At 56.6% G+C, this 23,133-nt stretch overlaps 1 protein-coding gene across 2 annotated transcripts; it reads left to right on the top strand.

Annotated features, from left to right (window-relative positions):
- Window positions 1–2,321: 2,321 nt before the first annotated feature.
- On the top strand, window positions 2,322–19,695 carry LOC148672616 (ephrin type-B receptor 4a-like). 2 transcript variants are annotated; one of them, XM_088628405.1, is made up of 16 exons: window positions 2,326–3,436; window positions 9,200–9,270; window positions 9,962–10,643; window positions 12,627–12,782; window positions 12,880–13,215; window positions 13,712–13,836; window positions 13,958–14,123; window positions 14,747–14,849; window positions 15,119–15,183; window positions 15,375–15,488; window positions 15,729–15,976; window positions 16,118–16,333; window positions 17,013–17,162; window positions 17,253–17,446; window positions 17,943–18,098; window positions 18,669–19,695. In XM_088628405.1, exons 1-16 carry the CDS (start codon window positions 3,355–3,357, stop codon window positions 18,775–18,777), a joined length of 2,973 nt encoding a protein of 990 aa, XP_088484531.1. In that variant the 5' UTR covers window positions 2,326–3,354; the 3' UTR covers window positions 18,778–19,695. The 2 variants fall into 2 exon arrangements, with proteins under 2 accessions (XP_088484530.1, XP_088484531.1); XM_088628404.1 differs by having other exon boundaries at window positions 2,322–3,436; window positions 17,013–17,446.
- The last annotated feature ends 3,438 nt before the right edge of the window (window positions 19,696–23,133 follow it).

The following is a 23,133-nucleotide window of genomic DNA, read 5'->3' as shown; positions in this document are numbered from 1 at the left end:
CTATACAGTCAGTTCACTGCAGGACAAGACGATACTATACAGTACAGTACACTACAGGACAAGACGATACTATATAGTCAGTTCACTGCAGGACAAGACGATACTATACAGTCAGTACACTGCAGGACAAGACGTTACTATACAGTACAGTACACTGCAGGACAACACGATACTATACAGTCAGTACACTGCAGTCTAATACAGTACTGTACACTACAGTCTAATACAGTCAGTACACTGCAGTCTAATACAGTACTGTACACTACAGTCTAATACAGTACTGTACACTGCAGTCTAATACAGTCAGTAAACTACAGTCTAATACAGTACTGTACACTGCAGTCTTAATACAGTCAGTACACTGCAGTCTAATACAGTACTGTACACTACAGTCTAATACAGTACTGTACACTGCAGTCTAATACAGTCAGTACACTGCAGTCTAATACAGTACTGTACACTGCAGTCTAATACAGTCAGTACACTGCAGACTAATACAGTCAGTACACTGCAGTCTAATACAGTACTGTACACTGCAGTCTAATACAGTCAGTACACTGCAGTCTAATACAGTACTGTACACTGCAGTCTAATACAGTCAGTACACTGCAGTCTAATACAGTACTGTACACTACAGTCTAATACAGTACTGTACACTCCATGTTCAGTAAAATCGCCACAGCGGCTTTAACCCGGAGTGTCGGGGCACCTCTGTGGTGATCGACGTGGAATCAATAAACGCCGTTGGGGGGCTGTTGGGCGCTATTGGTGGCCTGTTAAGGGGCCGGTGGGGCGCTGTTGGTGGCTGGTGGGGGCAGGCGGGAGCCGGCAGTCCGCCTGCGGGGGCCCTCTCAGCGCTCAGAGCGAGTGTGACAGTCGGGGCGGAGCCCCGGAGTCCGGCTGACAGGCGCTCTTAGAGGAGATGATCGATGAGCTGACGGGGGAGGGGGAACTGGGGGTAATCGATAAGTCAACACCACTCAGTGTGTGGGAAGAGTGTGTGTGGGGGGGGAGGGGGGGTCGTATCCCAGAGGAAACATTAAGGATAAGGACCAGGGGAGGCACGTGCGGGCGGAGAACTCGCCGCTGGGACCGCAGCCGGAGTCCTGCCTGTCGCCCAGTCCGCCCAGTCCGCCGAGTCCGGTCTGAGACTGCCCGACTGAATCCACTTGGGCTCCTGTTCATTCTTAGCGAGGCTCCGGGGCAGCCTGACCCTGAATTGGGTGCGCGGTTATGATGATGATGATGATGATGATGATGATGATGATGATCTTAGAGGAGGCAGAGAGCTGCTGTCCCTGTGTTGGCCGTGTGACCGCGAGAGTGCCCTAGGCGGGACAGCTCCACCCGCAGAAGCACAAGAGAGAGTCCGGACAGCCCGGCGAAAGCGGCTGAATTGATGAATTATGGCGTCCGTGGTCACGTCAGTGAAAGCTTAGACTAAGCTTGCGTATTGGGACCAGCGGGCCGACACAGGCTGCGGCTGGGAAGTGCGCTGTCCCTGCGGGTCCTAGGCGTGCCGTCCAGAGACAGTAAGCGTTGTGACATCTCACATCCCAGGCCCACAGGGACCCGATGCTGGTTTCTGCTCTGAGCACAGTGCGCTGTAACTCTGGCCGGAGGGCTGTAGCCGCGGCGGACAGCTGATGAATTCAGTACCAGTGCTCATTCCAGAAGAGAGAGTCTGGCACCGGCCGCTTTAAAGCTGTTCTGTAGAAATTCCCATTGAAATTAATAAAAGCCTTAACAATGGCCTGGAAATAGGCGCTATATAGCTTCTCTTGAAGCTTCTAATAACGCCTGCATTTTTTTATTATATATTCGATAATCCTGATACTATTTTATGGTATAAAATCAATTTGGATATATTGTGACTCCTCTGACAATAGCACCTCTGTTGTACATCGTTATGAGTTTGTTGAAAACAGCTCCTAGATAAAATGTATTCTTAATGTTACTAAGATAAGATAAGATTTAAATTAAAATAACACCGAACGAGCACCAAAACAGCAATGCGCGTGTCCTGAAGTGTTTTCAGGCAGGGAGACAAACACTCGCTGTCAGGACGCGCACTAAGGGGTTAAGTCCGGAGCTGTGCTTGATAAAGGCGAAGTGATGGACAATCCGGCCACCTGCACAAACACAGCTCATTACTGACTCGCAACCAGCGGAGTGACAGCTCTGAGGGCGAGTCATATCCAGCAGGCGAAGGAAAGGCGGTACTTAGAGGGGCGGAGTCATAGGTTGACAGGGCCTCTAGCCAATTACGGTCCCACGCTAGGGAAGGGGCGGTCACCGAGGGCGGAGCCTGTGGTCTGCGAGCGCTGCCCAGCGCGAGGCAGAGCGGAGTCTCGTGTTTGGAGCTTCCCGGAGCGCACGGCTCGCGAGTTCGGTGCCCAACTTTCTGACGGTACAACTTGAACTAAAACAACCGCAAATTTTATAAAAAGAATCACGACGAAAGGGGGAGGACAGAAAACTTCTTTTTTTAGTGTGTGGCCCTGCTATTTTTTTTCTTAAGAAAAGAGAGGAAGAGAACGAACGGACAGACGGAAAGCTTGTTTTTGAAAAGGAAATTTGAAAAGCTGGCGAGCCGCTCTCCGGGGAATCTCGCCGACTTCTCTGCGCCTTGGAGGGCTGCCGAGCTGCCGGATTCTCGGCTCCCCGGAGCTGACGAAGCGACACCCCCGAGCGCCGCGGCCGCTGTCCGGACTCCCCCCTCCCGCCCGAGCGGCCAGGGCGCAGCGCGCGGAGCCACGGCGGTCCAGCCCGTCGCGCTGAACTGATGCTCCGGAGAAAGAGCGAGTTTCCCTCGCTGGTCCGCTTGTGCGTGGATCCGGGACCCCCGCGCCGGGCGCAGGACTGAGTTTCGGGCGCGTTGCTGGGGGGGTTCGGGGGTTCGTGTTGGGAGGACGATAAAACAGCAGCCCCACGGCAGAGAAATCCGGATTCGGAGGCGCGTCTGGGACTGGACGGCCCTGCTGCAGGTTTTCTATAAAAGCACTTTTTTTTTTCACAAACAGAACGACCTCTCCCCCCCCCAGTACAGACCCTCACCCCCCTCCTGTGTGACAGGACACGGGCGAACGGCCTCGGCGATTTGCAGAAGAGGGATTAGACGCTTTAACACGGCTAAATCCCCGCATTTAAATCAGAACCGCGCCCGGCGCCTTTTGGATCGATCAGTCCGACAGAGCCGGGCAGGGAGACGGGCTCTCTCTCATCCTGATGCGGGCAGCGCCGCCGCCGGAGACCCTCCTTTCCTGCTGACTTCTTCTCCCGAAGTATTTCCAGCGACGCTTTTGCCCCGCGATCGGCTTGGGGTGGTGTCCACCCTCCTGTGCCGCGGGCGTCATGGGCTCGGGAGCCGGGGGCGTGCTGGCCCTGCTGTGGGCGCTGTGGCTGGGCTCGGCCGGGCTGGCCGGAGCGGTGGAAGGTGAGTGGGGTTCGGGCGCTCGGCGGGGATGTCAACACCAGCCCCCCCCTGCCGACACGCGTGCTCGGTCCCGGGCGTGCGTCCGCCTGCCGGGCTGCTTCTCTGGGGCTCGTGTTTCGAGGGGTTTGTGTCGAGACTTTTTTTTTGGGGGGGTAGGAATTTTCTCGAGATGAGAACCAGGTAAAGCCGTTTCTGAAAGGCTGGGGTTGCGGGGTTCGCCCCATTCGGCCCCGAGTTAACGACAATGACGTGGTTCGAAAAACCGGGCTGACGGAGGACCGAAATGCGGCGACGCGCTTGGGTTGAAAATCAGGGTGAAACGGCTCAGTTTCGGGTTTTCTGAACTCCGGCTGGCTAACCGAGCAGTCCTGCGGCTACAGCTCTCCGCCTTACATCTCGCTGTGGGTATCGAGACCTAACAATCCAGCCCGGCTGGAAAACAATGACTGCTGGTTCTGGCTGTTTGTAACAGATCCGTTGACGAACTGTCCCAAGTTCCAGACCTATATTCCCTTGGGGTCAATATGTCACTCGGAACACGTCGGGGTCAAGTCTCGCACTAGTGAACCGAATCAATCCTCCCAGCTCTGTTCAAATCGATGCGGAGTAACGGAGCCCGACGGCACGGCCGTGTGAGGGAAACCGGGCGCCTCCTGCCCCTCGCGCGGCGCTCGGGGTGTGACCCCGGGGCGAGAAGCTGGCGCGTGCCGGGTCAGGAGAAACGGGCTCGGGCGCGGCGCCCGGTCAGAGAGTCCACGAGCGAGTCACAGGGCAGCGTTCACTACTGTGACACGGGTCGGACACCTTCACCGCGACATTCCCCGCAGCCCAGGACAGGGATTCACAACGAACTCGCGACAAGATAAAAATGACAAATTCACAGGCGACCAGGCAGCGCGCACTCTGAGCGGGCCATTAGTCCATCACAGATCGCACACGGACACTCCATGCCACGCCCGGTATTCCTAGAAGCCTGTTAACCCACCGGCATGTCTCCGGCCGGTGGAAGCCCACGCAAACTCGGGGAGAACAAACTCCACGCAGACAGAACGGGATGTGTACCGGGGAAAACAACGGGAAGGCTGTCTCGTGCATTTACCCTCTGAAAAAAATACCGTGGGCCGGAAACACGGTACAGCTTTAAAGCTTCAACATTTCGACAGCGCTTTTTTTTTTGGTGTTTCTGCCAGTCTGAGCACAGGCAGTGTCGCGTTTGGGCGTCTGGCTCTTACTGTGTCCAGGTGGGGCTGCACACTGGTGGTGGTGGTACCTGTAAAGCGCTTTGAGTGGAGTGTCCAGAAAAGCGCTATATAAGTGTTGTTGTTGTTGTTGTTGTTGTTATTATTATTATTACTGTAGAGCGAGGGGGCAGCGGACCCGGTTTCAGCGGTTTGTCTGGCTGCTCCGAATGTGTGGAAACGGGGGCTGAGTTATTGACTGGATCTCCGCCGCGGACAGCGAGCCGTGTCATTCCTGCGCCTCAATGCTGACCGGTCTCCTTCCCTGCGCCTCAATGCTGACCGGTCTCTTCCCTGATCCTCAATGCTGACCGGTCTCTTCCCTGCGCCTCAATGCTGACCGGTCTCTTCCCTGCCCTGCGCGCTGGGAGGCAGACCGCGAACCACCGCAGGCCATCAGGGCCCGCTGGCCGCTCAACTGGTGGAGTGGGGAGGGACACCGTCCATTCAGGCTGAAACCCCCGATGCTCAAGCGAGGGGACGGCTGTACGGCTGAGGCGGTCTTTGCCCCTTCCGTTTCCCGGCGGGGAATGGACCACGCTTCTCCCGTGTTCGGGCTCGGTGGTTCCGAGCGCGGGTGTTAACGGACCGCTCAGGACCCCAGCCTGCTCGGAATGGGATGGAGGGGGGGGGGGCGGATGGGCTGGTCGAGCTGTCCCGACGGCTCTTCTCTCCGCTGTCGGATTCTCGTCAATCGCCTTTTTTTCTGATGGAGGAGGAGGAGAGCCCTCGAAACTTTATTTTCCTTTCTTCTGAAGAGAGAACAGAACGTTTGTCTCCCCTTGCCGGCTGCTCCCCCTCCTGCCGGCCGAAAGCAGATTCCCCTGAAATCCGATTAAACGGAACCGATGCTCCAAGAAAAGGATTTGCATTTCAAGTGACACTCGCCCCCTCCCTGCCTCCAGTCGCGCTAAAGCCCCCGATTAGCGACTTAAAAAGCGATCCTGGAGTTTAATAAATCCCCTTCTCTCTCTCACAGCCCCCGCGACAGGTTGGTTCTTTTTTTGGGGGGGGGGCGGGGGGTTGCTCTGAAAATTGACGCGGCGTCTCGTGCCCGTCGCTCCAGGTCGGCCGATTGATTCTTCCAGAATCCCCGGGGAGCGCGAGGGAGATTTCCCGGTAAACACCCCCCCGGCGGCGGCCCATTAATCCTCGCCGCGTTTGCTCCAGCGGCGGCAGATAAAATCAGCGGGACTCGGAGACGTTGAGAGGGGGCGGAGAGAAGAAGGAATAAGGCAGGGAGAGGGAACTCCGCTGTCCCGGGGCTCCCGGCTCTGAGCGCGCAGGCGGCAGTAATTAAGAACCGAGGAGTTAATGAGACTTTCTTCCCCGCTAAGCCCACGCGGTTAGTAATGCAATTAAAGACGCGGCGTGTCCGTGCGGGAGAGTTTGGCATTGCGCGGCCCGGCGCGATTGAGATGAGTCGTCAAATGCAGCTGTGGTGCTATCGCTGGGCATGATAAGGGGCAGACACTAACCTCCCAGCCCTGCGGTGTGGTACAACATGGGCCTTGTGTGTGTGCATGTACCGTACATGGGCTGACAGAGGATATACAACTGTGCCACAACACCAGGCACAACAGGGAGCAGGCACACCCATCAGCACTGTGTTCTGTGGTGTGTGTGTGTGCGCGTGCTTTGTCCTTGAGGGTTTGAGTGTGTGAACACGACACGACCGCACAAAACAGCACACACAACACTGACGCCAGCCAGCCAGCCAGCCTCTGGACAGCACTGCTACAAAACTGCCTCACACAACCCCACACACACACACACACACACACAACACTGACACCAGCCAGCCTCTGGACAGCACTGCTACAAAACTGCCTCACACAACCCCACACACACACACACACACACACACACACACACACACACACACACACAACTCTGACACCAGCCAGCCTCTGGACAGCACTGCTACAAAACTGCCTCACACAACCCCCCCCCCACACACACACACACACACACACACAACACTGACACCAGCCAGCCTCTGGACAGCACTGCTACAAAACTGCCTCACACACACACACACACAACACTGACACCAGCCAGCCTCTGGACAGCACTGCTACAAAACTGCCTCACACACACACACACACACACACACACACACACACACACACACACACACACACACACACACACACACACACACAACACTGACACCAGCCAGCCTCTGGACAGCACTGCTACAACACCACAGATCCAGCCCAGCCAGTGATAGTGCCTCACTCAACACAACCCAACTGCCACGACCACGACGCCAACTGCCACAAAACAGACACCTTCGCGCACAACCTTGAAGTCTGTGGAGTGTGTGATGGAGATGCTAGTGTGTGCGGCGCTGCTCTCCAGATCTCCTCCTCCATGTTCCATCTTATTTCGAGAAAGAGCTCATGTCCGAAACGGCAGCAGCGCTGTGGCTGAGTGGAGCTGCAGGGTCTGTGGAGCTGATGGCAAACTGCTGTAGACAGGGCGCAGAGTGCGGGCCGGGTGTGTGTGCGTAGCTGTCCCAGCCCGTGTGTGTCCAGGGTTTTGACACCTCTCCCTGCAGCGCTGGAATGTGGAGAGCTATTGGAGTCAATAAGACGCAGGTGTCCGCGCTCTCGGGTCTGGGGGAAACGGCCTGGTTTGTGTTTTTTCCAGCCGGCGCACGCTGGCGACTTCCTGCTGCTTCACAGACTGCTCAGGCCCCTAGTGGAGAGCAGGCGCCCCCCCCTTTCCCCCCGTTCGGCGTGGGGTGGCAGAGCGCGCTGGCACTGTCCGGCCTGGTCCAGCCCTGTGCCGTCTCTGCCCTGTGGGCGGCTGGCTGTCCCAGGCCTGGCGCCCCTCTCTGAGCTGACCGCAGCACCTGGAGAGGAGAAGGGCAGCTGGAGTGGGCAGGGATCGGGGTGCAGGCCAGGGGTGCGGGCAGGGATCGGGGTGCAGGCCAGGGGTGCGGGCAGGGATCGGGGTGCAGGCAGTGATCTGGCGGTGGGTTGGGGGTGCTGAGTGATCTGGGGGTGTGGGCAGGGATCTGGCGGTGGGTTGGGGGTGCTGAGTGATCTGGGGATGCGGGCAGGGATCTGGCGGTGGGTTGGGGATGCGGGCAGGGATGTGGACAGGGATCTGGTGGTGAGTGAGAAGTGGGAATGGTACCATGAATTGCTTGCTAGCTAACTGATCGTGAGGATCCAGCCATGTCTTGAAAGATGCAAGCAAACTTGCTTCTGAAGAGAGAGCACAGGCGGGCAGCTCGTTCCAGACTCCCACCACCCTTGGTGTACAGAAGGGCCTCCTGTGCCTGTATCCTCTGGTTTAAGTTTTTCAGCAACAACCCTAGTGAAGGGTCCCCCTCTACTCTGCCCTGCTTGAGCCTGAAGAGACTCACTCCCCCAGTTCGGACGTGGGCCGTGCCCCTCTGCTCTGCTCTGGAGCAGGAGTCTTCCTGAACCCCTGTCCGGCTCTGTGATCCGGGAGACTCCCCTGGTGCACGCAGCGCCTCAGGCACGCTCCTCAAATTACTGCTCTCTGGCTGTGAGGCCTGGGCCTAAGTGGTGTTTACTATTCCTGGTAATTAAGCCAGATCGTTAATTACAGCCCAGCCATCTATGCTGTGCCCTGGCAGTGGGAAGGGCTAGAATTCACCTGCATTCAGATAGCAGGATACTAGGCTCAGCCAAACTGGGAGAAGAGAAGCTGTTCAACAAACTGTGACTGTGTGATGAGAGCCTGTCCGGAACTCTTTACTAATTGTTATTGCTCTGGCAACACGGTGGGCCACTGCCAGTGAAGCTGTTGCAGTTTGATGTGGAGTCTGCCTGTCTGTGACAATTTAATAAGAACCCTTAATCACAGAGAGAGGAGGAGATACAGACTGACTGACAGACACACATACACACACACCACTTGACAACGAGAAACATGCAGACTCCCACAGGGTCACACAGGCACACGCAGACTCGCTGACACACATGTGCACACGGATTCACTGACCCCAGGACACGCAGACTCACCGATGCACATGCTTACCGGCCCGCATGCGCGCGCACACACTGTCCATTAATAAACTGGTTCACGGGGGCAGTCACAGACATGCTCTGGAGCGTGCCGCGGGCTCTGGTACTCTGAAGATCTGGAGCTGCCTGCCCTGTCTGGAGTCTGTTCTCCTGTGTGGAAGGATGCTGGAGCTCAGTTCACACTTGTGCCCTCCTGCTGCTTCAGCACAGCTGCTGCACAACCTTCTGCAGCTCGTAAAACCTGGCGAGACAGGCTCATGGAGATCTGAGAGCAGAACGGAGGCTCAAATTTCCTTTTCTGCCTCCTGAAGCAGGGTTCGAGTCTCCCATCTGTGGCATGAGGAAGCCGTGGTGTGTGTGTGTGTGTGTGTGTGCGCGCTGGGAGAGACTGCAGGCATGATGTGCTCAGCGCTGATCCTCTTAGACGCGGCCTCCTGCCCGCTGTGCAGGACTGCAGCGGGGGGGTGTAACTGCGGCATGTGCTCACCGTGTGGCGCTGTCGCTCTCTCTCCCCCCAGAGACCCTCATGAACACCAAACTGGAGACGGCAGACCTCAAGTGGACAAACTACCCCCGCAGTGACCCGCAGGTAGGCCAGAGATCTGGGGCACCATGCCTAAGGGCGCTAGTGGGGTGTCTGTAGGTATGGGGATCAGATCTGGGGGTGTTACTGGGGAGTCCATGGGGGTGTGGATCAGATCTGGGGGGGGTGTTACTGGGGAGTCTATGGGGGTGTGGATCAGATCTGGGGGGGTGTTACTGGGGAGTCTGTGGGGGTGTGGATCAGATCTGGGGGGGGTGTTACTGGGGAGTCTGTGGGGGTGTGGATCAGATCTGGGGGGGGTGTTACTGGGGAGTCTATGGGGGTGTGGATCAGATCTGGGGGGGGTGTTACTGGGGAGTCTGTGGGGGTGTGGATCAGATCTGGGGGGGGTGTTACTGGGGAGTCTGTGGGGGTGTGGATCAGATCTGGGGGGGGTGTTACTGGGGAGTCTGTGGGGGTGTGGATCAGATCTGGGGGGGGTGTTACTGGGGTGTTTGCGGCAGGGAGGGTGTTTAGAACAGATGTGGGGGGGTGTTACTGGGGAGTCTGTGGGGGTGTTGGTATCAGATCTGTGGGTGTTACTGGGGAGTCTGTGGGGGTGTGGATCAGATCTGTGGGTGTTACTGGGGAGTCTGTGGGGGTGTGGATCAGATCTGGGGGGGGGGGGTGTTACTGGGGAGTCTGTGGGGGCCGTCCAGTCTCGCTGACCGGTGCCTCTCTCCTGCCCTGTGCCCAGTGGGAGGAGCTGAGTGGCATGGACGACGAGGGGAACATCGTGCGGACGTACGAGATCTGCAGCCTGGGCAGCGGCACGACGCAGAGCCACTGGCTGCGGACCACGCTGGTGCCCCGGCGCGGCGCCACCTACGTGTACGTGGAGGTGCGCTTCACCGTGATGGAGTGCTCGTCCCTCACGGCGGCGCACGGCTGCAAGGAGACCTTCAACCTCTTCTACTACGAGGCCGACTCTGACGAGGCCACGGCCTCGCACCCGGCCTGGATGGAGAACCCCTACACCAAGGTGGACACGGTGGCGGCCGACCAGCTGCTGCGCCGCGGCGCCAAGGGCAAGAGCAACACCAAGACCCTGCGCCTGGGCCCGCTGGCCAAGGCCGGCTTCTACCTGGCCTTCCAGGCGCAGGGGGCATGCATGGCCCTGCTGTCCGTGCGCGTCTTCTTCAAGAAGTGCCCCGCCACCACCCGCGACTTCACCAGCTTCGACGAGCTGGTGCCCCGCAGCCTGGTGCAGGAGGCCACGGGCCGCTGCGTGCACGGCGCCCGCCAGCTCAACGCCGCCCCCGCCGCCCCGCCCCCCCGCATGTTCTGCGGCGAGGACGGGCAGTGGGTGGAGGGGGCCACCTTGGACTGCGCCTGCATGGAGGGGTACGAGCCGGCCGAGAGGAAGACCGCCTGCAGAGGTGAGAGGGCTGGAGGAGGAGGAGAGGGCTGGAGGAGAGGGAGGGGGTTGGAGGAGAGGGAGAGGGCGGGAGAGGAGGGGGTTGGAGGAGAGGGAGAGGGCGGGAGAGGAGGGGGTTGGAGGAGAGGGAGAGGGCGGGAGAGGAGGGGGTTGGAGGAGGAGGGAGAGGGAGAGGGTTGGAGGAGGGGGGAGAGGGAGAGAGGGAGAGGGCTGGGGAGGAGGGGGTTGGAGGAGAGGGAGAGGGCTGGAGGACGAGGAAAGGTTGAAGGGGAGGTGTGGGCGAAGGAGGCCAAGTACAGAGCAGAGCGCAGGGCACCCCTGAGCCTGCCAGTGTAGCTGGGAGTGCCTGCAGCCTCCAGGCTAGAGCACAGAGTGAAACTGGTGTCACGGATACCTTCAAACACACAGTCCAGCACACTCGCGCAATCACTGCCACACAGGTGCACAAATACACACTAACCCAGTGCGTACTTGTGCTCACACAGTTGCACACAAATCACTGACACACTCTCACAGTCATTCACAAGCCCCCTGCAGACCACACACACACTCGCAGTCATTCACAAGCCTCCTGCAGACCACACACACACACTGACACACAGTCTCACAGTCATTCACAAGCCCCCTGCAGACACACACACTCGCACAGTCATTCACAAGCCCTCTCCAGACACACACACACTTAAACACACTAGCACAGTCATTCACAAGCCCTCTCCAGACACACACACACTTAAACACATTCGCACAGTCATTCACAAGCCCTCTCCAGACACACACACACACACTGACACACACTCTCACAGACCTGAGCTCATCCCCTGTCTAATCCAGACTCAGGCTTCTGCTCGTTAAGTCCCATGATGAAAGGATTCGTTATCATCCTAGAATGCACAGAGCTGTGTTGAGACGCGCCCCGACCCCCCCATGCACACCTCGCCCTTCCCTGAAATCTGGGGTGGGGTGGCACTCATCCCAACCACAGGCGCACGCTGGGAGTGAGGAGGAATGAGAGAGGAGAGGATCAGGGAACACGGAAACATAAAAGGTCCAAAAGAAAGGGATTGGGGGTTTCTGAGGCACAGGTGCCCGGTCTGTACTGGGGTCTGTGTGCTGGTGTCTGCGCTGGGCTGTGAGGACTTCCAATCCTGCCCCTCCCCCCTGCAGGGAGAAGCGTCCTGCCGGGTCAGCCTGGGGTCACATTCCAGATTGTCCCATTCAGACAATGGGCTGCTCCCTCACTTCTCCCCCCTCCCCTCCTTCCTTCTCCCAGTCCCACCCTATGCCTGCACGTTAGCCAGTTCAATTTCAATTCAAGATGCCTGATTGGCATGGCCAATGAGTAAAATCAGTGTTGCCAAAGCAAAACAAATACAATTAACATAAAACAAACATCTACAGACATTTACAATAAAGACACAATCATAAGACATTTACATATAAACATATGGAGCATTACTGGGAGACAGGCTCTCTGTTCCTCAGGCTGTGACAGGAGATCACATACTGGGCTGCCAGTTCAACTGAGTTCCCTCCTCTCTCTCCCAGTAGGATTGGGAGTTGTTGCGATTCTGGCAGGTGTGGGATTTCTGGGTTTAGATTTGTAAATGTAGGGAAGAATATTTCTCTAATCCCAGAATATATGTCTCAGTGCAGTAGGAAGTGCACCTCTGTCTCTATTTCTCCCCGCTGGCAGTGGGAGCAGAGCCTTTCCTCTCTGGGCAGCCAGGTCTGCCTGTGTCGCCCAGTTTCTGTGTCCAGGCTGTGGTCACTGAGCCTGTACTTCGTCTGGATAAAAGTCAGTCCAGGTCTTTGCGGCACTGGAGCCCTGCAGGTTTTCTGGGCACTCTGCCATCTGAGCTGGTTTGAAGAAAGCCAGCAGCTCCTCCTTGGGTCACTCGGGGCGCAGTGTCGGTTGAGAAGGAGTCTGTCGTGCCCTTTGCTGTGTTAACGCTTCTGCTTTCTGCCCTGCTCTCTCTCCCAGCCTGCCTCCCAGGTCAGTTTAAATCCACTGTGGGGGACCAGCAGTGCCTGCCCTGCCCGGCGAACAGCCACTCCACCTACACCGGCTCCGCAGAGTGCCAGTGCCGGACGGGCTATTACCGGGCCGAATCGGACCCCCCCCACACGCCCTGCACCAGTGAGTACCGAGGGTCCCTGTCACACCCCGTCGCTCTGCACCCAGCCAAGGCCTGGACCTGATCGCCTCCCATCTGCTCCCCCTCCCCCTCTTCCAGCGCCCCCCTCGGCCCCCCGCAGCGTGGTGTCCCACATCAACGACACTTCGGTCACCCTGGAGTGGAGCGAGCCGCTGGACCGCGGGGGGCGCTCCGACCTCGTCTACGAGGTGCTGTGCCGGCGCTGCGGCGCCGCGGGCGGGTCCTGCTCGCCCTGCGAGGAGAGCGTGTCGTACCGGCCGGCGCAGCGCGGGCTCCCCGGCCGCCGCGTGGTCGTGTGGGGGCTGGCCCCCTTCACCACCTACAGCTTCGAGATCCGGGCTCTGAACGCGGTGTCGCCACGCAGCCCCACCCCCCCGCCCAGCGAGACCGTCAACATCACCACGAACAGAGACGGTGAGGGGGAGGGGATACTGAGAGGGACTGGGCTGGCATTTGGGATAGGGCATTGTGTGGAGGGAGGAATAGGTGGGCTGAGTGAATGGTGGGAGGAGTTAGATGAGGATTGGGTGGGGCTAATGATGAGATGAGCTGGGCGACTGGACAGAGCTAGTGGTGGGAGGAGCTAGGAGCTGGGCGGAGCTAATGGTGGGGTAGCTAGATGACTAGGTGGATCTTATGGTGGGTGGAGCTAGAGGAGGAGTAGGTGGAGCTGAGGATGGGAGGAGCCAGAGTGGGTGGAGCTAATGGTGGGAGGGGCTGATCCGTATCAGGGGAGTGGGAGAGTAGTGTGAGGTGCAGTGTAGTGGGGCGTGTGAGGAAGAGAAGGGGAGTGGGAGAGAGGATAGCACAGTGGGGTGAAAAAGGAGGAGGGGGTGGGAGACATCTGCCTCGGCTTCTGTGCTGTTGTCTTCAGACACTGCATGTCTAATCTATCTGTCCGCGCGCACAGTGCCGCTGCCCGTGTCCGACATCAAGGATAAAGAGGTGACCGACAGCAGCCTGACCCTCTCCTGGCCCAGCCCAGCCCAGCCCCACTACAGCATCCTGGACTACGAGGTCAAGTACTATGAGAAGGTGAGAGAGAGGGAAGAGGAGGAACGATGCTGGTTTGTCCATTGAGCTGTTCTCGTGAGTCGCTGTGTTACACTTCCTGCCTGCCCCTCTCCTGTGCTCACCGTCTTCTCCTCTTCCTTAGGAGAAGGGAGAGAAGGACAGTGTCCAGTTTGTCAAGAGCAGCACGAACTCCGTGGTGCTTGGCGAGCTGAAGAGAGGGACTGTGTACGTGGTCCAGGTCAGGGCCCGCACCATGGCCGGCTACGGAAGTTACAGCCCACTCGTGTCCTTCCGCACCCAGCCGAACGGTAAGAGTCTTCTGCACCTGTGTAGTATTCTATTAAAATCCATCTCTCTCAGTGCAGTGTTAATGGACTGTAGTGCCCAGTGTGTCTGTATTAACCCCTCTCTCTCAGTGCAGTGTTAATGGACTGTAGTGTCCTGTGTGTCTGTATTAACCCCTCTCTCTCTCAGTGCAGTGTTAATGGACTGTAGTGTCCAGTGTGTCTGTATTAACCCCTCTCTCTCAGTGCAGTGTGAATGGACTGTAGTGTCCAGTGTGTCTGTATTAACCCCTCTCTCTCTCAGTGCAGTGTTAATGGACTGTAGTGTCCAGTGTGTCTGTATTAACCCCTCTCTCTCAGTGCAGTGTGAATGGACTGTAGTGTCCAGTGTGTCTGTATTAACCCCTCTCTCTCGGTGCAGTGTTAATGTGCTGTAGTGTCCAGTGTGTCTGTATTAACCCCTCTCTCTCAGTGCAGTGTTAATGGACTGGAGTGTCCAGTGTGTCTGTATTAACCCCTCTCTCTCAGTCCAGTGGTAATGGACTGTAGTGTCCAGTGTGTCTGTATTAACCCCTCTCTCTCAGTGCAGTGTTAATGGACTGTAGTTTCCAGTGTGTCTGTATTAACCCCTCTGTCTCCCTCTTCAGAGACATCCACTAAGGACCCCCAGGTGCTTATGATTGCAGGAATAGTTGCTGTGGGAGCTCTGCTGCTGATTGCAGTTGCTGTCGTTGCTATTCTCTGTGTAAGGTGAGACACAAGAACAAGAAGGAGCAGAGGGGTGAGGGGTGGGGCAGGGGAGGGACTGGGAGGGGTGAGGGGCGGGGCAGGGGAGGGGTGAGGAATGAGGGTGGGGAACAGTGAGAAATGGGGTGGAGCGAGAGGTGAGGGGCGAGGTGAAAGGTTAGAGTAAGGGCAGGGTGAGTGAAGGAAAAAGTGTGGGGGACAAGTGGGGGAAGATCGAGTGAAATAACAAAATGACCCACTTTTCTCTCTCTCTCTATTTTCCACATCCCCAGGAAACATGGAGGAGGGAAGGACCCTGAACTAAGTGACAAGCATGGACACTACCTCATCGGCCAGGGTGAGCCACCGGGGGGCGCTAGTGCTCCTGTGCTGGCAGGCGTGTCTTGTTGCTGGAGTGCGTCCTGCACTGTAGTGCACGCTGCGGTGACCTTGGCTCTGCTGCTTCAGTGGGAGTGGGCATTGTGCACTGGTGGTGCTTGTTGTGGTTTCCACAGCTGACCTAGTGCTTCTTCTCCCTGCCCTCTCCAGGCACGAAGGTGTATATTGATCCCTTCACCTACGAGGACCCTAACGAGGCGGTGAGGGAGTTCGCCAAGGAGATTGATGTCTCCTGTGTGAAGATAGAGGAGGTGATCGGAGCTGGTGAGTCACTCGGACACGTTAATGACTCGCCGGGGCTTAGATACCTCTGCACGTAGATTTCCTGAGTTCCAGATCAACATGCTGATAAGCTATCAATCTGTCTGCACTAGGAGACTGAGGGGAGATGCATCTCTCTCCAGGAGAGTTTGGGGAGGTGTGTCTCACTCCGTCTCACTCTCTCTCACTCCAGGAGAGTTTGGGGAGGTGTGTCTCACTCCGTCTCACTCTCTCTCACTCCAGGAGAGTTTGGGGAGGTGTGCCGGGGGCGATTGAAGGTTCCGGGCAGGAAAGAGAACTATGTGGCCATCAAGACCCTGAAGGGCGGCTACACAGACAAGCAGAGGCGGGACTTCCTGAGCGAGGCGAGCATCATGGGCCAGTTCGAGCACCCCAACATCATCCGGCTGGAGGGTGTGATCACCGCCAGCTGTCCGGTCATGATCCTCACCGAGTACATGGAGAATGGAGCGCTGGACTCCTTCCTGCGGGTCAGTCTGCCCCTCTCTCCGTCTCCTGGTTATGATCGCGGACGTGGGGGACGGGGGCCCGGGCCGGTGTCTGTCTGTCTCCTGCCTCCCCGTGTGCGTGAAGCTCCCATAGCTGAACGGCGTTTCTCCGTCTCTCCCCAGCTGAATGATGGCCAGTTTACCCCCATCCAGCTGGTGGGGATGCTCCGCGGAATCGCCTCGGGGATGAAGTACCTGTCGGAGATGAGCTACGTGCATCGAGACCTGGCCGCACGCAACATCCTGGTCAACAGCAACCTGGTGTGCAAGGTGTCCGACTTCGGGCTGTCCCGCTTCCTGGAGGAGAACTCGTCCGATCCCACCTACACCAGCTCACTGGTAAGGCTCCCCCTGAGCTGCCTTCCCCTCTGAACCATCCCCGGGTCTCCCCAGAATCCAGCGGGAGGCCAACGCCTTCACTAGTTTGAATTGTGCACTCTCAGGCCTGGACCTACAGCCTTGTTGTGGGTCTCCGTGCATACACTTTCGTTTTGTGGTCTACGTTACAAAATCACAGTGATATGTATCATTAAAGGGTTGTGTCCTCCTGTGCGTGTGTAGATTCATCCACAAAACATTCACTGACACCCTCAAATTCTTTTTGATACCCCCAAAATAAACTTACCCCTAAAATCAACATCTGCGGTCCACACTAGGTTGCACCATACAGAGCTGAAATGAACAATCTCGTCTGCAGATTGTCCCCGACGCCCTCCAGATCATCACTGGAGGTAGTCTTGGTCTTTGGTGCCAAAGGCGTGCGTGGACTTGGGAAATGGAATAGGGAAGAGGATAAGAATGAGAGACTGGGAATCTGGAATTTATCAAACTGAATGTAGACCATTTTAATTGTCAGATGAGTTGAGAGAAGGCTGAGACTGAGTGAAGTCAAGGATGATGAAAGGAAATAAGGTGGGGATCACCAGGAGCTGCACTGGGGAGTCATGACCCCTGGTCCCCAACCCTTGACCTTTGCCCCACCCTACCTCTGTGTTTACCCCACGTTTCCTGATCGCAGGGTGGGAAGATCCCAATCCGCTGGACAGCTCCCGAGGCCATCGCGTTCCGCAAGTTCACGTCGGCCAGTGACGCCTGGAGTTACGGCATCGTGATGTGGGAGGTGATGTCCTTCGGCGAGCGGCCCTACTGGGACATGAGCAACCAGGATGTAGGTGTCCCTCGCTGCCACCCTCGGCCTCTCTGCCCGTCTCTCTCACCCCGCCCTCTTCCTCACCGCCTCTCCGTACCCGTCTCCCAGGTGATCAATGCCATAGAGCAGGACTACCGGCTGCCGCCCCCGCCGGACTGCCCCACCGCCCTGCACCAGCTCATGCTGGACTGCTGGCAGAAGGAGCGCAGCACCCGGCCGCGGTTCACCCACATCGTCAGCGCGCTGGACAAGCTGATCCGCAACCCCGCCAGCCTCAAGATCATAGCCCGGGACCCTGCGGGGTGAGGAGGGGGGGGAGAGGGTGAGGGCAGAGGGTGAGAGTGGGAGGAGAGTGGTGGGAGGGAGGAGAGTGAGAGGGGAGTGAAAGGAGGGGGGGGAGTGGGAAGGGAGTAGGAGGAGGGAGAAGAGTGGTGAGAGGGAGGAGAGTGAGAGGGGAGTGAAAGGAGGGGGGGGAGTGGGAGGAGGAGGAGGAGGAGGGAGAAGAGTGGTGGGAGGGAGAAGAGTGGTGGGAGGGGAGTGAAAGGAGGGGGGAGAGTGGGAAGGGAGTGGGAGGGAGGAGAGTGGGAGGATAGTGAAAGGAGGGGGGAGAGTGGGAGGGAGGGAGGAGAGTGGGGGGAGAGTGAAAGGAGGGAGGAGAGTGAAAGGAGGGAGGAGAGTGAAAGGAGGGGGGAGAGTGGGGATAAGGGGAGGAGGAGAGAAGGCTTGCTCTTGATTCTAGCCACTGCAAGCAGTGAGGTCAGTCCTCCGATATCCTGACCCGCTCCCCTCTCGCCCCAGGCCGTCCCACCCCCTCCTGGACCAGCGGTCGCCCTCCCTGTCGGCGTGCGGCACGGTGGGCGAGTGGCTGCGGGCGATCAAGATGGGTCGGTATGAGGACAGCTTCGTCCAGGCCGGCTTCACCTCCTTCGAGCTGGTGGCTCAGATCTCCACCGAGTGAGTGACCGTTCGTCTGCTCCGTCCGTCTGTCTCTCTCTCTGACTGACTGACCTGACTGACTGACCTCTCCATCTGTCTTCCTCTCACTGACCACTCCCATCTGTCCATCTCTCTCTGACTGACCACTCCGTCCATCTGTCTCTCTCTCTCTCTGACGGACTGCTCCGTCCATCTGTCTCTTTTTCTCTCTGACTGACTGACCTGACTGACTGACCTCTCCATCTGTCTTCCTCTCACTGACCACTGCCATCTGTCCATCTCTCTCTGGCTGGCCGCTTTGTCCATCCGTCTCTCTTTGACCTCTCCATCTGTCCTTCTCTCACTGACTACTGCATCAGTCTCTCTCACTGATCACTCTGTCCATGCCTCTCTCTCTCTGACTGACCACTCTGGCCATCCATCTCTCTCACTGATCACTCTGTCCATTCGTCCATCTCTCTCTCCCTCTCTCTCTGACTGACCACTCTGGCCATCCATCTCTCTCACTGACCACTCTTTCCATTTGTCCCTCTCTCTCTCCGACTGACCGCTCTGTGTCTAAACTCTGCTCCTTGGTCCCTCCCTCAGGGATCTGCTCCGTGTCGGGGTGACCCTGGCTGGACACCAGAAGAAGATTCTCTCCAGCATCCAGAGCCTGAGAATGCAGGGGAAGGGCCCCCAGCCGCCCCGCTTCTGACCCCCCCAGCTCCGCGCCCCCCGGGGCAGGGGGGAGCGCCGCAGGGGACGCACACGTCCACGCGGGGGCCAGGGGGCTCAAACATTCCTCAGTGAGATCCCCGCGTGGCGGGGGGGTTTCATTCGCTGTATTTTATCGGTTTTAGACGACGTGGTGCTGTAATCTCGGGGGCGCAGCTGTCCAGCTGCAGCAGCGTTGTGACAAAGCGCACAGACTTGTCCTTTAAACTGGGCTGCGTTCAGGAAGGCGCGAACTTCGGAAGGACACGCCTTTCGGCCTGTGGGACTCCCAGTACGCCACCGGGTTTCCAGGCAGCCCCCATGAGCAACAAACCACAGCAGGCAATACGCTCAATCTCTCGCCCCCTCCGGGACTGTGAGGAGCAAGGGGCGTTGGGGAGCGCTCTGCCGATCAGACTCTCACCGCAGGCAAGAGTGCACCCTCAGCCAATCACAGCGCAGGGAGGGGACCCGCGCTGCTTTCACACGAGCTGATTGGTGCAGAGACCTGTCACCGAGACACTGGAGTTTTTGACTTGGTGTATTGACAGATCACCTGTGGCCCACTTTGACACCGATTTGAGATGGGGCCTGTGGGAGGACTGGAATGGATGTATTTGAAAGGGGGAGAAATAAATCTGGTTGTTTTTGCTCATGGACTGTGACGAAGCCGTAATCTGTGGCTGTGGGACTTGTTCTTGAACGACAGCTGACCGTCAGCACACTGACGGTGCCTCTGCAGAATCATGGGAGTTAAACCAGATCTTCATATTGAAGGTCTTATAAAATCATTTTTTACTGGATTTTCTACATCTGAATATATAAAAATAATACCATGTTGGGACTGGGAACGTGCATTTATCCCAGCGATGTATCTCAGTGTTTAATCAGAATAAACATTTTGAGCACTGTTTTATGACACCCTGTCATTGTGATTGATTAGTGATCAGTTGTTTATTGATTAGTCAGGATTTGCTTTTTGTTGCAGTCTCAACACAGCACCCATTCCATCCTGAACACAGCCGTAGCACAGTTTCCACTCCACCCTGAACACAGCCCCAACACTGAACACAGTCCCAGCACAGTACCCACTCCACCCTGCACACAGCCCCGGCACTGAACACAGCCCCAGCACAGTACCCACTCCACCCTGAATGCAGCCCCAGCACCGCTCCCCCTCCCACCATTCCCTGTCCTCTTACACGCACTCCCAGAAACTCGGCAGGGAGGAGGGAGAAAGGAGAAAGGGGAGGTCACACTATCGGCTTCCCCTCAGACATTCCTGCCTCTCCCGTCTCAAGACAGAGGACAGAAGCTCCATTGAGACGCTCTGGCATCCTCCCCACCCCCTGCCCCCTCTGGCCCCATCCCTCTACGCCTCAGTCCTGCCAACAGAAGCCCCTCTATCTGCCTCCCCCCCCCCCGGCCCCAGAGATGGGCTCCCCTCTGTCCGTCCTGCCCCCCCCCCACCGGGGCACCACAAGTGCTTGCCGAGTACAGTACTGAGCCTGCGGTATGCTCTTCCCTGGAGAGAGGGAGAGGGACAGAGTGGACAGAGGACAGGCGGTGTGGTCGGTGTGTGGGGGGCAGTGTGGAGAGAGGGACAGAGGACAGAGCTGTGTGATCAGCCTGTAGAGGGCAGTGCTGAGAGAGACAGTGGACACAGACAGAGGACAGAGCTGAGTGGTCAGTATGTGAAGGGCCCTCTTTCTAACTGAAAGAGATGAGTATGTGAAAGAATCAGCCCAACTTCACTGAGATGCATGTGTGCAGTTTTTTATGATGATTGATCGCTACCCGGATAGTTACAGTGTAGTTTAAATAGTAGCAAAATTTGCCAACAACAAAATGCAGTAAAACTAGACTTGACCTCCAGCTGTTCTTGCGCGTCTTGTTTCAGTGTGTGGAAATTGATCAATGAGGTGAATTCAGCACAGGCAGACCTCACAGGTGGTGTCATGCAGTTCCTGACCCAGAGCATTCCAGTAAGCACTGAGCCTGGAGGGTTCTGGGGGAACTCGAGCAGCTGAGCCCTCGGAGTTGATCAGGATGCAGGTTGAGCCCCTTAAAGTCTAGGCAAGTGCTGGTTCTGGTCCAGTCTCAGTCATCAGCCCCAGGATGACTGGGACAGCCCGGGGGAGTGGGTGGGCAGTGGAGAGGGTGCTCTGACACACCTGTGTCCTGGAGTTGACCTGGCAGGTGTGGGTGACACGGTGCTGACCTGGAGTCCCATAAAAGCTAAGAAAATCAGGATGAGACTGCGGAATTGAGCAGAAATACTCCGATAATTCCCACAGTCACGGTCCACGTGCACAGGGGTTGCACATCTGGCCAGAGGTCATGTATCTGTCACTCTTGACCTCCCGTTCAGAAGGGTCACTGACTTGGTGGCCTTTGACCCCTTCACTCTTCCCCAGAGACCTGTACTGTAGATTAGCAGAGTCAGGTGGTTTTATCCTCTGCCCCATGCAACCCCGTTTCTGCCCCTCTCTCTGTCTCTCTTTCTGTTTATAATATACAATGTATGTTTGTTTACCTGTATAAACATATAGGGAAACATTTACAGACGCCACATGTGAGATATTATTTGAGATGCACAGTTGTTGTTCCTCAGGGTGGGACAGGAGATCACACACTGGGCACCAGCTCTGTTGAGGACTGGAAGCTGTTCTGGTTTGGGAAAGTAAAGGAATTCTGGGATTAGATTTGTCATTTTGAGGAGGAATGTTTGTCTAATCTCTTGAGTATGTCTCACAGTGCAGTAGGAAGTGCACCTCTGTCTATTTCTCCCCACTGGCAGTGGGAGCACAGCCTGTCCTCTCTGGGCAGCCAGGTCTGCCTGTGTCCAGTTTCTATGTCCAGGCTGTGGTCACTGAGCCTGTCCTCTCTGGACAGCCAGCTGTGCCTGTGTCCTGTTCCTACCCCACTCTCTCCCTCTCTCGTTTCTTTGGACCCTTTCAGGTGTAGAATTAGTTCTCCTAAACCCCTCACCCCCCATCCCCATTACTCCCTGGAACAATATTATTCCTGCAATTAACTTTCCTGGTGTTCCTGTCCGCTGGCTCTCCAGCAGCAGCACATTCCCAGACGGAATGCCTCAGCTCCCCCCAGTCCACTTCAGGGTAATAGCTTCAGTAATTGAGTCTAATGGCTCTCGTTCATTAACTTCATTAGGGCACTTAACTACAGTCCGCTGGGACAGGCTTGGGCACGATCAGTGTGTGTCTGTGAGTGTCGGTGTGTGTGTGTGTGTGTGTGTGTGTGTGTGTGTGTGTGTGTGTGTGTGTACTGTGTGTGTCAGTGCATGACTACATCAGTAGTACAAGTAGGGGGCTGCATCAGCATGCGCAGGCTGCAAAGGAACAAGTAAAGGTTTATTCAAACTTGAAGAAGGCTCCACAGCTGAGACATTGTGTTTCTTTTCTTCCCTTTTCAGCATGGAATAACCTTGACTTGTTCCTGATTACATCAGTGCCTGTGTATATCAGTGTGTGTGTGTGTGCATCTGTGTATGTCCGTGTCCGTGTCTTTGACAAGAGGAGAGTCCCTCTGTGCAGGTGCGAGTGTGTCGGTACTGAAGTGTGAAAGCTATTTCAATATTGAGAAATGGTCCTGAGCTGACAGACGTGTGGGGCTGGTGTTCTCGTGTCAGATCTGTCATTGGATCTCCAGAGGTTCTGACAAATCACCCTTGTTGCTTTACAGGTTTGTATTGTGTTCCTTTTCCTTGCCTCCTTCTCTCTTTGTCCCACTCTCTTCTGTTTGTCTTCCTGTCTGTCTCCCCTCTGGCTGTCCCCCCTGCCCCCACTCACTCACGGTAACCAATACCTGACAGATGGCCCCATCTCAGGTTTGAATCCTCCGGCAACGAGCAGCAGAGCTGGTACAGCTGTAGCAGTATCGGTCACATGGGACCTTCAGGACTTTGCAGAAACACATGGAACATGCCATCACTCTAGCAGGCTGTTGCCCAATCAACTCCACCCTTTTTAATCAAAGCCCTACAGCCAATCAGCACCACCCATTTAAACAATGATCACCACCTATACAGCCAATCAGCAACACCCATTTAAGCGAAGAGTCCTCCCCACGCAGCCAATAAACACCCCCCATTTAAACAGAGCACCACCAACCACTGTTGAAGCAGCGCTGTTGTGAGGCAAGCTGATGTTAGTGTTATGTGAGGTGTTGTGTTGTGTGAGCAGTTTTATAACAGTGCTTGCCTCAGGCTGACTGGAGTCAGTGTTGTGTGTGTGTGTGTGTGATATTGTGTTGCATGAGTATTGTAGCAGTGAGTCATAAAAGCCCGTGAAAGGGCAGTATGTTGTAGCTTAGTTTGTAATAATGTCATAGTTCC

This window comes from Lepisosteus platostomus, chromosome 4, assembly GCF_059453375.1.
Source record: "Lepisosteus platostomus isolate fLepPlt1 chromosome 4, fLepPlt1.hap1, whole genome shotgun sequence".
Lineage (NCBI taxonomy): Eukaryota > Metazoa > Chordata > Actinopteri > Semionotiformes > Lepisosteidae > Lepisosteus > Lepisosteus platostomus.
Note: the sequence above shows the minus strand (reverse complement) of the source record. Positions and strands in the feature narration are given on the sequence as shown.

Coding starts and splice junctions, on each gene's coding strand:
- LOC148672616 (XM_088628404.1), top strand. CDS start 3,355: ATGGGCTCGGGAGCCGGGGGCGTGCTGGCCCTGCTGTGGGCGCTGTGG. Junction 15,489..15,728: donor AGAGGAGGTGATCGGAGCTG/GTGAGTCACTCG, acceptor CTCTCACTCCAG/GAGAGTTTGGGGAGGTGTGC. Junction 18,099..18,668: donor GTGGCTCAGATCTCCACCGA/GTGAGTGACCGT, acceptor TCCCTCCCTCAG/GGATCTGCTCCGTGTCGGGG.